This window comes from Neolamprologus multifasciatus, chromosome 7, assembly GCF_963576455.1.
Source record: "Neolamprologus multifasciatus chromosome 7, fNeoMul1.2, whole genome shotgun sequence".
NCBI lineage: Eukaryota > Metazoa > Chordata > Actinopteri > Cichliformes > Cichlidae > Neolamprologus > Neolamprologus multifasciatus.
In genome coordinates, this window is record NC_140445.1 from 26,003,517 (window position 1) to 26,019,734 (window position 16,218).

The following is a 16,218-nucleotide window of genomic DNA, read 5'->3' on the forward strand; positions in this document are numbered from 1 at the left end:
AGACATCATGTATTTATAAAATAAAACTGGTTGAAGTTAAAATTCATTAAAAAATAAGAATAAATTCGATGTATAAGTAAAAGGTAAAAGATGTATATTAGTAGGGCAAATGTTCACGATTTACAGATCTTTCAAACACAGCTGGCGCTACGTTTAAATCCACAGATTAATGTGTTTGTTTGTTTTTAATGTAAATCCTTAATACAATTATGCAAAAGTATAAAGACATATACATAAATACATAAACTATAGGAGCTGATGCAACTGAATCTAAACGCTGACAGAAACTCAGGGAGCAATTAAACAAAAGGCTGAGCTTTATAATTACAGGATATGTTTGAGCCTACAATAGTTTAGATCGATATGTCAATCATCCCGCTTTCCACAGCGGATCCATGATTATCTGTAAATCTACACTTCAGAAATTATTCCATCAAAATGATCCAAACGTTTAAAAAAAGAAGAAAAAAAATACACCCGAATGTGTATCCATGAATTAAAAAGGATATATTTATCCAGTGGGCCTTTTATTGAAAACAGATAATTACAGGCAAGGAAAATAAAAAAATAAATAAAATAAAAATAGAATTAAAAAAAATGCTGTAATTGATTTCACAAATGTTCTGCAGCCGCATGAATGATTTTACAGCAACAAACAAATCCCACGAAGAGCTGAGTGATGTCAAGAGGTAGGATTTGGTCCATCGGTCTGCACGAAATTGTGCTCTTCCGTCTTCTCCAATAATTAGCCCGCTGCGAGCTGTAGACCAACAGTTCCTACTTGGTAACCTCACAAAAACAGAAAAGGCCATTTGGCCGGCAAATTCATCCATCTGCCAATTAAATCCAGTTTACAGTCTCATCAGGATTTCGTCTCTTTTTTTTCTTTTTCTTTTTTAAAAAAAAAAAAATCGTAAGAGCCCCAAACTGCAATAAAAATGCCCAATATGACAGCAAATGGAAAAAAAAAAATGCAGTTTATAATAAAGAAAATTTGTCCACATTAATCAGTCTTACAAAAAGGCCTACAAATATTGGAAGTATTTACAGGAACTGCACAAAAATAGTGAACTACTTAATATTCATCATATCAGAGTGGGAAAAGTGAGCCTCAAAAGGCTACAATAGCTAAGACTATATGATTATTGTGGATAATGTTGTTACATAGATGCTCTTTCTGGTACTTAAATAAATGATTTGATCCATGATGGCTGATTTTCCACAAACAAAAACCCCCCAAAAAAAGGGTTACATGTGGTGAGGAGAGGGAGTTTTTGGGCAATGGAAACAAAATATTTTAATGGCAACAAAGAACACCATCAACATGAAAAACACAGGAGCGAAGTGATTATTTACTTTTAATTGAGAATTTTAAATAACAAGAATGCGACCAGGGATGGATCTAAATGCTACGCAAAAGTCATTAAAAACAGTCGTATAAAATTAGATCCAAGAAAAAAAACAAAAAAAACAAAAAAAAGAACAAAGGGGGAGAAATCAAGCGCGCCCGCACACACACACACACACACACAAAAAAACTCGCAGTGAGAGTCGCTAAGCGGCTTGTGGCTTATTATTTTTACACTCCATTAATAGTAACCAATTAGGACAAACCGAAGCCCAACCCGCCCTCCAAAAGAAACATATTCCTTAATTAAATAATGTGATCTGGAAGTTAGAAGATGTGTTCAAAACAAAACAGAAGCAGCGTTTACACTGCTTAACACTTTCAACTGTGTTCAATCGCTGCAAATCGTGACGAGGCAGGCCGACAAGAGGTCCGACCTGCACGTCAGCCAGGTTTGGGTCACATGTCCGGCTAAATAACTGCTGATGATTCTGAGACCTGAAATAACTAAAAAAAAAAAACCCAAACCCACTTTGGGTGCCGTCCATGATGGCTGTGGTTACTCCTTAACAGTCAGGGTTCACCTTCGAGAGCTTTTATTTTCCCCACATCGGACAGTCGAAAGCACTGAATGTGGAAACTGTTTGTGTGGAGGTGGGGGCTGAGGTGTAGACGCTGGCTTTGGGATTAGAGAGGAAGGGGTGGGTGGCTGGGGATAGAATAAGTGGGAGGATGGGTCATCTCCTGAACTTGCGGGGCCTGCTCTGGTTGCTGTGGTGTGATTTAGAGTAGGGCTCCCAGCGTTTCCTCTCCGGCGGCTTGTTGTAAACGTAGGCAGACGGGCCTGAGTAGCTATCGTCTGGATTCTCCTCCATCATCTGGAGCTTGGCTTCGATGGCGCGGATCTTAGCACTTGTGCTGGAGGAAGAAGGAAAAAATGAGAGGAGGTGTTAGCAGCGAGGCTGGGGGGGAATACTAGTGTTGATACTGAGTGTGAGGGACAAATAGGGCTGATGGACAGACTCTGGGGGACAGAAAGAGGAGGTAATAGCAGTCTTAGTGAGAGGGGGGTGGACAGGTTTAAAAAAAATATAGAAGAATGAACAGTGAAACAGAGGACTACTTTTATTTAAATGGTGAAACAGAATTTGGAGAAGCAGAGGAGATAAGATTGTGGGAAAAAATTGCAGTGCTTGTGGGGAGGTGGTGGGGAAATGAGGGAATGAGTATGTGCGAGAAGTAGCAAAAAAAAAAAAAAAAAAAGAAAAACTGGAGAGGAAAACAATAGAGGGGCCATCAGGGAAAAAAGAGGGCTATAGTGTATATTTCCTCTCTTGTGCTGTGTGGATAGAGTGACTTTGAGGTTTGCAGCAGATAGATGAGAGGTTCCTGCACAACAACATGAAATTACTTCTTTTTTTTTTTCAACCACATCTTGTCACATATTTTCACAAAATTAACAGCTTCCACATTTAAAGGGTAAAAAACACTCTGCTTAGTGAGTCTGCTCACGCGGGGGAACCTAATTTGGCATTTGACCGTTTTTACACTCCATTTGTCTTATTTTAAATAGGCTGCAAATGCATTATTAATCCCCCTAAAACTGTTGTTTATGTTAATGAAAAGATCATTGATCAGCGCGCTGCTTTACCTCACAATGGTAAGGTGAATCCACCGTGAGGCCAATTGCTGAGTGTCTTCTCTTCAACATCCCATCAAAATAAAGGCTAAAAAGGCCCCAAAATAGTAAAGGAAAATATCATAGTTCAGATTAAAGTCCAAGAGTTGCCTTTTTTTGGTTGCCAGTGGGATGTATACTCACTGAGTAGCCTGCATAAAATACATGCTGTGTATTTTACGTTTTGCTGTGACTCTAGGCTATATTACCTCAGTAGGAGGCGAAAATGCCACAGAGTGACTTAACAGCTCTTTATTTATTTAATTGGTTGACCTGCCGTGTATATGGGAATAAGGGCTGCAAATGTGGCTGCTATAATGGCAAACTTTGGAGTCGGACAGAATTTCAACACTTCCATTGATGTCTTTGGAGCCAATGTGGTCTTTCAATAATTTCAGCACCACAGTTGAGTACCGTGAAGAATGTTTTATAGCAGAGGTGTCAGACATGCTTCCTGGCAAAGGGTCAAATCCAGCCTGCTGGACAGCTTTACAAAGTATCAGAATGGCTGAGGAGCTAATAATAACTCATTTTCTTTAACAAATTGCACTGCTCTTGCTGGAGAGGTGGAGCTGTGAGGATAGCTAAACTTTTTCTAAATCATAAATGATTATTTCAATCATAAATGAGTAAAATACTATTGTTTCGTTTCAAGCGTGTGAGTTTTGCGTGTTTTTTTTTAAAGATCCACTTTCATCTGTAAAATTGTAATGCAAGTATAATTACAGCAGACCAACTGAATGTGGAAAAACTGAGGAACATTGTTGAAATAGCTCTTTTTTTCTTCTTAAGACATCTCAGACTGTTTTTAAAATGGATGTTTCATTAAATGTGAATGTTTTCAGAAGGTACTTGGACTACACTAAAAGAAAGAGAACAGCTCTTGAGAGAACATTAGACCCATATGAGGTCCAAAATATGTCTGAAACTTCTGTTTTTCATGTATTTGTGCTGGCTTGGTTAATTAAGGTTACAGTATGTCAGAAGATAGACGTGATTGTGGATGTAAAAAAAGGTCACACTCCCAGAGTGGGTGAAATGCTTCATGGGTTTCTCCAGCCCTCCCCCCAAAGTTGGATGAGTGGAATGGAAAAAAAATAAACAAGTGTTTTCTACTGATTGCATTTACTTTTTTTTTTCCCCATTCAGTGACCCCCCCTGCAAGTAGTTATAACAACCAACTGGTCACCCAGAGCTTAAGCATTCAACACCCTAACCTGTGGGTGCCCACTTTCAATCAATGCATGGGTCACAGAGTGGAAGGCAACCTGCCTCCAAACAATCGCAGTCTGACTCGGACTGAGTGCGGTCACTCTCAGACAGATTGGAGAAGGTTTGCAAATAACTGCTGTTTAATTTATAACATTGCCATCACACTAGTGTCAGTTGCAACTCGTCTGCAATTGGTCTCTTTGCAGTTGGGGACACGACTCAACTGGTTGCCAACTGGTTACAATCCTATGTAAAAGTTAATAGATAAACAGAAATATCTGAATTTCTGTTTCGGATCTATGAGGTTCTCGCTAGACTCTGAATGTAAGCAGTTGAAGTGCATTTACAATGAAGGAGATAGCACCAGATTAGCGATCATCACTGATTTATCACAGTTACTCAGATATAGACTGCATGTGTACATGCCAACTTATTCCAATTCAATCACAGGCTGACTGGTAGCAGACTGTCCTAATTCCATTTTATCACCTTCTCAATGCAATAAAGTTTCTCTCAGGATGGCAACTGTTATGAGGCTCAGGTTTTAGTAGTTGGAGCTCTCTCTTGTAGTAGGAGACGGTAAACTTCAGCAGCATTCTCACTGCTAGAAATTCTTTCTTAGGTTTAAGCAAGACTGACAGGTAGAGAAAGAAGAAGGCAATTCGATGCCCACTGGCTCATCTTTGCATTGGGTGCCGACAGATTAGACACCAATTCAAATCCATTCAAATACAAAAGTTCAGGGCTTCAGCTCATATGTGAACACACTCAGAGAAAAAACAAAACCTGATACAACAGCAGAAAGTTTATATGTGTGCGTGTGTGTCTGCTGTTGATGCCAACCTGAGGTGGTTGGTTGTTATGGATCCATCCTCTGTTGAACCGCTGCACGACGGTTCCAGGCTGGGAGGCATTGTCTTGTCATTACGAAAACCTTCAAACCTCTGTAAACAACATACGTGGGCAAAAACAAACAAACAAAAAAAGACCCACACAAACAATGATGGAAACATGTATGGACAGACAGATGAAAAGAGATAAACAGAAGGAGTAAAATAACAAGTAGAGCAAGTAATGGCAGAAGATACACAAGATACAGGGAAGCAGACAATCAGTGGAAGACACTGAATATGTCCTAAATATATAATGTGGACTGTGATATAGATTACAGCTCACAGTACACATCAATCAAACTTTAACTTTCTAAAAAGGACAAGCAATTCCTAATCATTAATCTCAGTTTAACAGCATTTTACCCCTGAGATACATTTTAAGTTTGAACAGGGCCAAATACAATAAGGCAGACATTTAGAAAACAACAGGCCTTCTAATAAATACTAACAGCAGGTCTCTGAAGTCAGCTCCAGTTTTCTCCCACAAATATGAACATTACTAAACTACAGTATTGATCTTGTTTGTTTCTGGTCAAACAGACAGTAACCAAGAAGCAAGCAAGCACGTCCGGCTTGTAATCACACCCTAAGGGATGATCGAGGATAAAAGTGGGACCAGCTGATGAGCAACAACCAACGTGTGCACTCATTTCTTTCAAAACCACCTTCCAAACATCTCCAACAGCCAAAACTGAAACCTGTGGAGAAAAAAAAAGAAAGAAAAAAGAAAAACTAAACAAAGTAACAGTCACATGATGGGTAATGATAAGCTCCAGCGCTTGGCGCAGCAGTTTCCGTGTGCAGTACGTTTGGAAACCATCTGGCAAAATTCAGCTTGTGGAAGCGAGACAGACTCACATGACATTAAATGAAGTTACATAAATGCAGCACAGCACACGCACACACATTCCTACATACAGTCCCATGAAATAAACAACATGTATAGCCAAGAATAAGAGTAAAAACAATGACCATGCAACCAGCCAGGACCCTTCCCTTCCACCTATTCCTAAAGGCATGTGGCTGGAATGCATAGAGATCTGAATGCAGCCAATAAGAGCACACTGAATCTGAAAACACTCCAAAACCTGCAAATAAAGCTAAATTTGGGTTGTTAAATTTATGTTTTTCAGGAGATAGCATTTTAAATTAGGTTAATAAATCTATATATCTAAATTACTGCACTATAATTGGCTGACAAGTGAGAAATGCATAGCAAATGTAGTTAAACTTTTGTTTTGTACATTCATTCAGTGTTGGATGTATCACCTTACAATATGACACCAATAACTTTTACTTTGTAACAAGTAACAAGTTCACCCAACCGGGTGGTAATATAGTTGAGGAGGTGCTGGAAATATCATGAAGTAAACTACACTAAGAAGACTTCACACGCTCAGGATGAATAATCAACATGCACAAACTAAATGAAAACCGTTTATTGTTTCTGGTAAAGCAAACAAACTCAAACGAGTAACTAATGCATACATGATGCTTTAATGTAATAGATTACTTTTAAAATAACTTGATATTTTAAAATTAAAAGCATATTACACAACACGGAGTACAAACAAATAAAGCCAAGAAGAAGTGTACAAAACCGCAGTTCCTCTCGTGGCCACTTGAGGTTGGCTCGAAAAAGGAATGAGACCCCAAAGACTCCCATGCTAAAATGCTCCACTTTGCAGCATTAAAAAGCAAACTTACATACCTGGTAATAAAAAAAAAAAAAGTTTACCCTCAGATCAACTCCGAGTGAGGGTATTTTTTTTACTCATCCAACTGGGTAACTCAGTTAGAGGTAGGATCACGGCAGGCGCCCTGACACAAGCATAAGCTGATAAGTGTGTTTGTGTGTTGCACTTGCTAACTAAGGTCACTAGGATAAGCTGATAAATTAGCACTGTACCCTTTTAGCCACACAAATCATTTCATCTCCAAAGGTGGCATGCATCATAGATAAGCTTACTTATATAAGTATGGGTATAAAATACGCCATCTTTAACAGTTGCATTAGCAGGTTTGGAAATCTGAGGATTGTGAACATCCTTAAATAAATGATCATCAGAGTAATTCCCTCCATTTCAAAGCTTTAAGTAAAGTCAAGATGTAAGCCTGGACGATTGGATAACTTCAACACCACCTGTCTGTGACTCACATATCCCAGCACACATCCTGGGTTGGACTCAATGAAGACAGGCTGGCAAAAATGTAATTCATTTTTAATTTGACTTGAGCTGGCTCCATCAGTGGAAGATTGCTCACAAAGACGGGACTGCAAAAATTAGTGACTCGCAATTCACAGACTAGTCCACTTGAAATATCAGTATACCGGCTTCACTGGAATTGGCGGTGATCTGCAATTGACCCCATGTTGTAATCTCTGTAGCTAATAAGAAACATAACCCTTGAAATTATGCATCAAACAAAGGTTAAGAAAGGGGAAAAGCACACATATCGCATGCTTTAGAAGGAGGTTTAATGATCAGACACCTCTTAGGAAAAAGCTCCTGAGGTGATGGGTGAAGTTGAGCGTTGCGGTGCCGTCTTTTTTGGAACATACGACATGGGTCATGCTTAAACCTCTACTCTTTTCCTCGCCTAAAACTCACAATAAGAAAATGTGGGGAGTCTACAACGTGAGGGAGAAAGATTGATGAACAATGTGAAGATGACTGTGGTTGAAATATTAATTTATTTTCACAAAGGGCACGATAATGGTGATGTGTGAATTCATTTCTGCCAGGAGGGAGGCAAATCCATGTCTGCAGGCTAGGCGGAGATACTCCCTGTTGTGAAACTTTAATTATAGCAATCAAGTCTAGCAGGACAGTTTGCAGGGTCACATGATCACGACCGTCCATCAACACACTGCAGCAGAGTGGAAAAATGCGCATATCTAGCTTACTTTAACAGATCAAAGCTTAAGAATACCAACAACATTCGCTGGAAGCCAAGGTCAACCCCAGTCTATAACCCACTGACAATTTAATTATAATTAAAAAACGAATTCCTAAAAAAACTTGCACTTTCTCCGACTCTGTTAGTCACGTATGCAGCAGAGAGGACAGCGAGATATATATTTTCCAAGGCTGTGTTTTAACTGCCTGAGCTGATAGACAGAAAATGGTATTTACTGAGAGGAACCAGCATTTACTGTATGCCTGCCATGCAGGCAAAGAGTCAAAAACCTGTTTATTCATTTAAATCCTCACATTAACAAACCTGATACTACAGTCTGGGGCCTGTTGAATCTAAGATGACCCCAACTTGACTTGAAAATACTGTTAATATGTCATTTTAAGCTTTAAAAGAATAAAACAATTATTACGTTTGATAATTATTTATATTAGCCTACACATACTGCTAATTATTAAAAAAAGAAGAAAAAAAGGGGTCAGAACCAGACCCTGTTCAGCTGATTATATTCACTCACTACAGTACACTGAATTATTCACGAGATTAACCGTCCTGTTAGTATAACCTACGCTAGAGATGCTTCTTGCATGCAAGTGTTTTTACATGCAGCAGTTATGCAAGCTGCATAACTGACTTGCATAACTGGACAATAGTTATGCAAGGAAATGTTTGATTTCATAGTACCGCACCTAAAAAAGTGCATGTGAGCTAAGGCGAGTGGCAAAGATGTTGGGAGATTGTTACTTAAGTGGTTAAAGGTCATTTTTATTAGTGGCACAAAAATTGTTTTTTTTTTTTTTGTTTTTTTTAAATGAACACTTGTAGAAGCATGAATATAAACAGCTACTACTTTTGCTTGAAACGGTTGATTGAACTGTTATTAGGTAAATCTTTGAGCAGATTTATCTCACAGCGTGTTCTCTTAAAGGCGGCAGCGTTGACCTTGACCCCCTTCTACCATGTGTTTGTGTGTATGTGTGTGTGTAGGGCGTGATTCGTCTCTATACAGGATATCCTTTCACCCTTCGCCAGTAGGCTTTCTATTGTTAACAGACAGGCATGCTGGTTGTGCTGGGATCCCTGTGTTCTCTGTAAACTGGCTCTGACAGCAAAAACACTAAAATTAAAACCACTACAGGCGGATCATTTTTATCTTTCACCCTAAGCCAGATTGACCTCTGCCTTCACACATGTCCCTCATCTTAAGATATTTTGGTGATTTCTCCCAACCCTTCGGTCATTAGAGAGCCTAACATTTTTCTAATGCACAGATCTAATATTTATATTTAGTCTCTATACCTGCAGATTAAACCCAAAATTTCAGCCACATTCAGAGCAGTATTGTATGCTGGGAGTGAGCGTGATACTTACCCTCACCTGTGCATGTGCCCAGCGCACAACCAACTTCTTGGACAAAGCTAGCTTCCCATTTAAACACTGGATAGCCCTCTCAGCCTCCTGCATGCAGCCACAGAAACACAAACACAGAGAAAACAAGGAAGAGGAAAAGAGAGAAAGACAGAGGGGCGGCTTTTAAGTCGTGATTAAAAATCAGCTTTGATGATTGCATCCGAGTGATTAAATCATTAGTCCTCATAACAGCAGAAGGCCATAACTGAGGTGTCTGAGTGTGTGGCTGTGCGTATGAGAGGCAGTGTGAATAAATACAGTTTTATCTAATCAAATGTGCAAGTGGCTTTGCTGCTAAATTATATTAATGCAGTTCTTTATCCAAGCGTGTCTACATGTAAGTGTGTGTGAGTGTGAAAGATAAACACACACTTCCTCTGTATAATCCTTTTGGGAGGGCTTCATATCCCACTGATAGACACTAGCTGTGAAACTAGATGCTTATCTCAATCCCACAGCACGCTCCAAAACAACCTGTGAAGCTTAAACCTGCTCCCTATAAAGCCCACTTCAACAGGACACACACGCACACTGCGTCAGGTTGACTCATGAACATTTTTACACTCAGTTTGGGTCATTTTCATAAAACATCCAACTCATAGTGGATGAAAATTGTTTCTCATCAGATCTTTAAGTTCAAATATTTTTCCTATATTGATGAAATGATTCGTTTTACTCCTGCCAACTGAGGATTTACTTTTAGAAATGATAAATCTGGTATTTCATGCATCTGAGTTTACGTACTAGTGTACAAAGCCACATGCTGTGGGTTTAAAAAACTAACAAACCTTTTAACACAACTGACATTTATATGCAGATAAACATGCTGCACGTACCTCCCTGGTGCTAAAGTTGACAAAGCAGTAGCCTCGTGGCTGTCCCTCCAAAGGCCCAGACTTGTGAAACAGGAAGTCAAACTGTTTCACTTTGCCAAACTTCTCTAACAACTTCACCAGGTGATATCTGTCGAGAGAGAGCGCAAAAGAGAGAGAGAGCAAAAAAAAAAAAAAAAGCGTAAGAAAAGACTGCTCCATAAAGACAGAAAATGGGAAATAAAAAGGCAAAATGACTTTGATATTTTGCAAAAGGGTCTCAGTCCATGCTGTATTTGGCCCCTGTAAATCTGTCAAGTAGGGCTAATGAGAATGACAGCTTTCTCTCCCTGACACCTTTTTAGCAGCAGGCCAGCTGGTGTGGCAGGCCGGTGACAGTAAATCTCTGACTGAGACAATGCTGAGGATACAGTAGCAGGACAATGAGGGAATAAAACAGAGGAAGCTTAAAATCCCCCCTGAGCACAGAGATCTGCACAAACAACCTCCACTGACTGTGCGGCGCTGCTTAGGAATACAAATGAGAATACATGTGGTCACTGAAGAGCTATGCAGTGTTTGTGAGATTGTAGGTGTGTGTGTGCGCGCGTGTTTAACCAGCAATTTGCAGCCATGGGAAAAAAACATTTCTTTTGACAGTACAGAAAAGAGCAATGAGTTCAGGGTCACTTGGAGACTAGATTCTCTGCTACACTACTGTAAATACCCCGGGGCTGATTGATTGTTTTCAACACAAACTGAGCAGCACGTGCTTTTCCATTTTGTTAAGAAGAAAATACAAAAAAGTGTCCATCCCAAGTTCCAATATGCTGACACATTCGAGATGCTGGGGTCAACTGTGTGAGTCAGGCTCAAAAAAATGACTGAAATGGTGAAATCAATTAGCAAAATTGTTGCAGACTTCTTTTAAGAGTGTCAGTGGACTCATTTATAGTAACTGTTTGAGGTCCAAGAACAAGTTTGAATCACTGTGAAAACTCCTCAACAAGAAACAACACATCACCCTGCTGATTAGTCACTGAAACCACCACAGAATTAACTCCTCATGTTCCCGAGTGAAGGCAAAAAAACGGCTTTTAGCAGTCCTCACTGTATGAAAGACGACAACACCCGCAACTCAATCAGCAGTTTACGAAAAAAAAGGTTATAGTTACACATTTGTATACTTTAATAGTTTGTGTCAACCCAAGGAGCGTGTACATGCACAAACAGTTGAAGCCAAACATATTCAGCAATTCGTTGATTTTATTGTTGTTTACATGTTCTTGTCTTCTGTCACAGGGGAAAAAACTGAAACGCTTGAAGAAAAGAGTCCAACAGACGCCCTCCTGTGTTCTTGATTCGGTGCCATTGCCTTGTGTGACTGTCCAGGCCTCAGAGTGACCCCAGGTGTTTTGTATGACTGTTAAAGAGAAATTAATGCTTCAACCTTTTATTGTTTAGGAGCCTGTTATTTTTAATCCTCAAGTGGTTTGTGTGTGTGTGACCAGAAAAATGTCAATGTGCAAGTGTGCAGTGTATGTGCAAGGGACTTGATGTGGCATTCTCAGAGTGAAGCGAGGTTCTAAGCTACAGGTTGTACTAATGTCTTCTACGACTCCCTGGGGGGCTTTAGACCAACGACAGTTTCTGCTTTTCCCAGACAACACCCTGCAAGTCTCCCCATGTGACAGTGGCTCATCTAGCCCTAGATTACACTTAAGTTGTTGTTTACACTTCAGTAAACAAAAACTGTGCACTAGTGAACTATGCCGTCCTTTGAAAAAGCTATATAGTTAGACGTTTGAGCATATGTGTATTTTTAACAGAGGTTACACACTAAGAACATTATTGGATGCTAAGCCACAATGGAGAGCTCCTCCTGGGGGCTGTAAAACCCACCAGAGGAAGAGGGGAAGAGAAGGGGGAGGAAAGGGAGGGAAAGGTGAGCAAACGGAGACTAAAGTTCAGAGAGGGGATATTGATGGCAAGGTGAAAGGTGTAGGAAGAGGAGCACAAGGCAAAAGAAGAGAGGAGGTGAGAAGCCAGGTATGACAGATACAAGAGTTAGGAAACAAGAAGAGAGGAAGGAAGGGACGGGGGGGGGGGGGGGGGGGGGGGGGGGATGTGAGTCAAGTCCAGAAAAAGACAAGACAAAAGGTTCGGTCCAGAAAAGTGCAGGTCAGAAGGGAAGAATTTGGAGAGGAGGAGCTAGGGTTTGACTTTTTGACAATGCAGCTATCTGCAGTTGTAAAGAGTAAAAGAACGTGCAACTGACAACTTGCACTGTGACAGGAACTGTGGGATTTTTACTGAAAATTTAAAAGGGAAACAACATCATAGTTTCCCCATAACCCAGTTGATATCTGAACAGGATGAAAAGCAGAAAAGGTCAATTTAATTATCACGCGTGGAATAAATTCTTCCCTCTTCACTGTAAGAGATGAACTTGTAGGAAAATTTCATAATTCTCTCAACAGGGAAGCTTACAATCAAACAGAACTGTGCACTTCACACAAAATCACAGTGCTGCTTTTCACTGTATTCAAATTAAGTGTAACATTTTACCCTGAACAACCTAAAACAGCACTGAAAACATGAAACAGAACTAAACCTCACCTAAACGCCAGCACTGAAAAATGCAACAATTTTACAAGAAGTCTTTAGGAATAGTTCTCCAGGCTTCCTGAAGGATATTCAAAGCTCCTCTTTGGATGTTTCTCCTTTTTGTTCTGTTCTCTGTCAAATATGATCCCACACTGCTTCAGTACTGTTGAGGTCTGTGCTCTGGGGAGGCCAGTCCATGACTGATAGTGTTCAACTGTGTCTTTGTCTATCCAGGTATGCTTTCACTGCATTGGTAGTGTTTTTGGGAAACCGCTGCTATTCAAATGTTTTCCAGATGGTATTGCATTGTGGATCAAAATCAAAATACAGAGTTTTCAGCTGATAGTTCTTTGGAAATCCCCTTGCTACTGCAAAATACTGTTTCCTCCAAGTCAAACCAAAATTTTTTTGGCAGTTTTTGTAGATTCAACTACAGAAATTGGAACAAACTATATACTTTTATGACAGGCTGCTAGTCACAACATACCTAAAGATACACATTAAAATTGGTTCATTTCTAAGTTGTGTGTTATGTGTAGACACAACATTGGTTCATCTAGTTTGTTAGGTGCCTTTTTAAAACTTGAATAATTCATAGGTGAGTGTTAAGTGTCATAACAAACAAAAAACATTCCTTTGGGACGGCCAGGTACAAGGACTGGACTGAAGATGGGTGCAATGTAAAAAAAAATAATAATTCAAAGACCTTCAGAAAGCCTGGAGAACTACTGCTTAAAAAAAGACAAAGTGTGTATCACTGGGAGCAAAATATAAAGAAATCAAGTGGGGCTTAAGACTTTTGCACACTTTTGTATTTCCAAATGATCCAAGCTCAAAGAAATAAAATTTCACCCTCACAGAATAAATTACTCATATGTCATCTTTTGTAATAAAATGATATAAATTAAGATTGGGGGCAGTTTATAGTTGTATTGATTTTAAATGCTGAAAACAGTTTGTTTCAGTTCAATCATTTTGCCTTGTGGCATCAGCACCTTGCATCTCAGGTCTATTTTCCACCTCTGCAGGGAGTTTGGCTCACCCAGACAAACACAGGGGGTACTGCGTGCTATCCCGGAGCTAATTAATCTTCCCAATCAGCAACGGGGGCCTTGAGCATTTCTCTTGTTTTCCCTCCATACTGAGAAGTAGAGGGCCATTTAAGAAGAAGCAGAGCAGAGCAGGGAAAGGGGAAGGAAACGCCTGTCTAGACGCCCACCAGAGCTGCTGCCCGTACATTCTCCAGCAGCCCCCACAGGCATGGGGGCTGCTGCGGCCAAACACACCCCTCACCCCAAAAAACTACCTCCTCTTCATCACAGCATATGCAGGGATGTCTTTAGCATTCAGCAGCAAACACAAAGAAGGAGGAACAAAAAGGATTTGCATGTGATGCTCTGTAAAGACTCTTCTGGGTGTCAAAGCCTCTACCAGTTGCCACCCAAACATCAACTGTGTGTGTATGCGCGCGCGCGCACACACACGCATACACACACACACACACACACACACACACACACACACACACACACTGAGCTCCAGGTTGACACAGAAACAGTAAACAGGGCAGGTGATTGAGGAATGATGGCTGCTCCTTAGCCGAGCAGGTCTCCGCGCTTCACTGCCTCTCTTTCACACACCCAGCCCTGTCTGCTCAGTCTCAGCTTGTGACACACACACACACTCTACACACACAGTTAATCAATCATACACGGACACACAATACATTGCCTTTCTATGGGGTAGAAGGTACAAACCAATGCCTCAGTTTCATACCATCTATTACAGTGACCACAGATCACCCACTAAAAGCCATCACTAAATGTTACTCCATATTAAAGTGGCGCTTTCGCACATTTGAGGCTGAAAACGTTACATTTAATTCCTAAAAATGCTCACTATGCCACAGCTCTATTGTAATCCCAGTGGGTCTTTGACTATGAGCTAAGATCCCTGCAATCATTACTAACGGATTAAAGTGTTGTAGATAATTTACACTATCTAAAGTGATATCTGGTGGATCAATGAAGATGAAATATGAGCTTGCGTTAAAGCAGAAGCTGACTTTTTTTTTACTCACTCTGTGATTTTGGGATCAATGTTTCCTATCCACAAGCGGTTTCCATCATGGGCCGTGCTCTCTGAAATAATAGAGGCATTTTCAACTGTCTCTGCTGCCGATGACATGTGGAATCTGTGGGATAAAAGAAGCAAAAGGCAGAGTTTTTGATTATCGCAAGTATGAATTTGCATGGAGCTCAGACACTCAACAGCTGGGCGTTTGCCTCTGGAAATCTCTGGAACATGAAGGAACCTACCAGAGAAGACCTGGACACCTATTGGGCATCTGTAAGTTCAACCAAATACAGATATTCAGCTAATTATACCCTCATTGAAGGAAAAATCCAGGAAAGGTCAAAAAAGTAAAGCGTCAGATAAACAGCTTCCACATTAACTGCACATAAATCATAAAGAGTCTCAAAACTTTGCCTTTCAGCTGCCCTTTATTGGACGCCACAGTTGATCATCTTCCTTCATCTGACACTATCCCAAGCATCCTCCTCTGTCACACCAACCCTTTGCATGTCCTCCTTCCCTACATCCACGAACCTTTTTCTTCCTTCTGCTCCGCAGTTTCACCACCAACATGCTTTCTACGACATAGCCACTACCACGCCAATGATCTAATCTCTGAAAAGTGTCCAATTAAATAGTGAAATTTAGGGATTTTCTGATCTAACTCAGTTAATTTCATTCAATTAAAATTTAAAGAAGTTGTGTGCAATGTATGCGCCGATGTATGTTTCATAACAGGGGTTTTAACCTAATCAGGAAACAGAATCAGGAAACGACGTAGTGTGGGTTACTTCCTCGCACTGTCAAATAAACATCTGAAAAAGCAAAACTCCGACTCCACATCTGGGAAAAGCTAAGCAGATAATCTTAGTTTAACAAACCGTACAATTTTACTCCTTAACTGCGGAACTTCTTCGGATAGATCAGCCCGGGTAGAGTTAAACCAGACACGGTTATGCAGGTGGTAGCATATGTGATGAAGATGAGCTCTCAGTCACTTCGTTATGGAAGAGCAGTAGATTGCAGCAGTTAGCTAAGTGAGTTTCCGTTTACCTCGTTGTTTGTCAAACTTCCTCTTCGCTGGCGAATTCTTCGAATTGATTTACCACTGATCCCACCTTCGGGATGATTCTGGTGCGTCAAAACGTCAAAATAATCATTTCCTAAACTGTTTTCGTTCTATATTAGAGACTAGGCGAGCTAGCTCTGACGATACCTCGCTACCGTCTGACAACAAAGGCGCGGGGTGATGATGTAGATTGT

At 40.3% G+C, this 16,218-nt stretch overlaps 1 protein-coding gene across 6 annotated transcripts; it reads right to left on the reverse strand.

Annotated features, from left to right (window-relative positions):
- Positions 1–901: 901 nt before the first annotated feature.
- rbm18 (RNA binding motif protein 18) lies at positions 902–16,187 on the reverse strand. Of its 6 annotated transcripts, none has more exons than XM_085166467.1 (6): positions 16,009–16,183; positions 14,960–15,073; positions 10,297–10,423; positions 9,422–9,508; positions 5,082–5,182; positions 902–2,266 (listed from the first exon to the last, which is right to left on the reverse strand). In XM_085166467.1, the coding sequence occupies exons 2-6, from the start codon at positions 15,064–15,066 to the stop codon at positions 2,086–2,088; spliced, it is 603 nt and encodes a 200-aa protein (XP_085022593.1). In that variant the 5' UTR covers positions 15,067–15,073; positions 16,009–16,183; the 3' UTR covers positions 902–2,085. The 6 variants fall into 6 exon arrangements, 4 of the variants coding, with proteins under 4 accessions (XP_085022593.1, XP_085022596.1, XP_085022594.1 ...); XM_085166470.1 differs by having other exon boundaries at positions 9,428–9,508; positions 16,009–16,182; XM_085166468.1 differs by lacking the exon at positions 16,009–16,183 and adding an exon at positions 15,842–15,978.
- Positions 16,188–16,218: the final 31 nt, after the last annotated feature.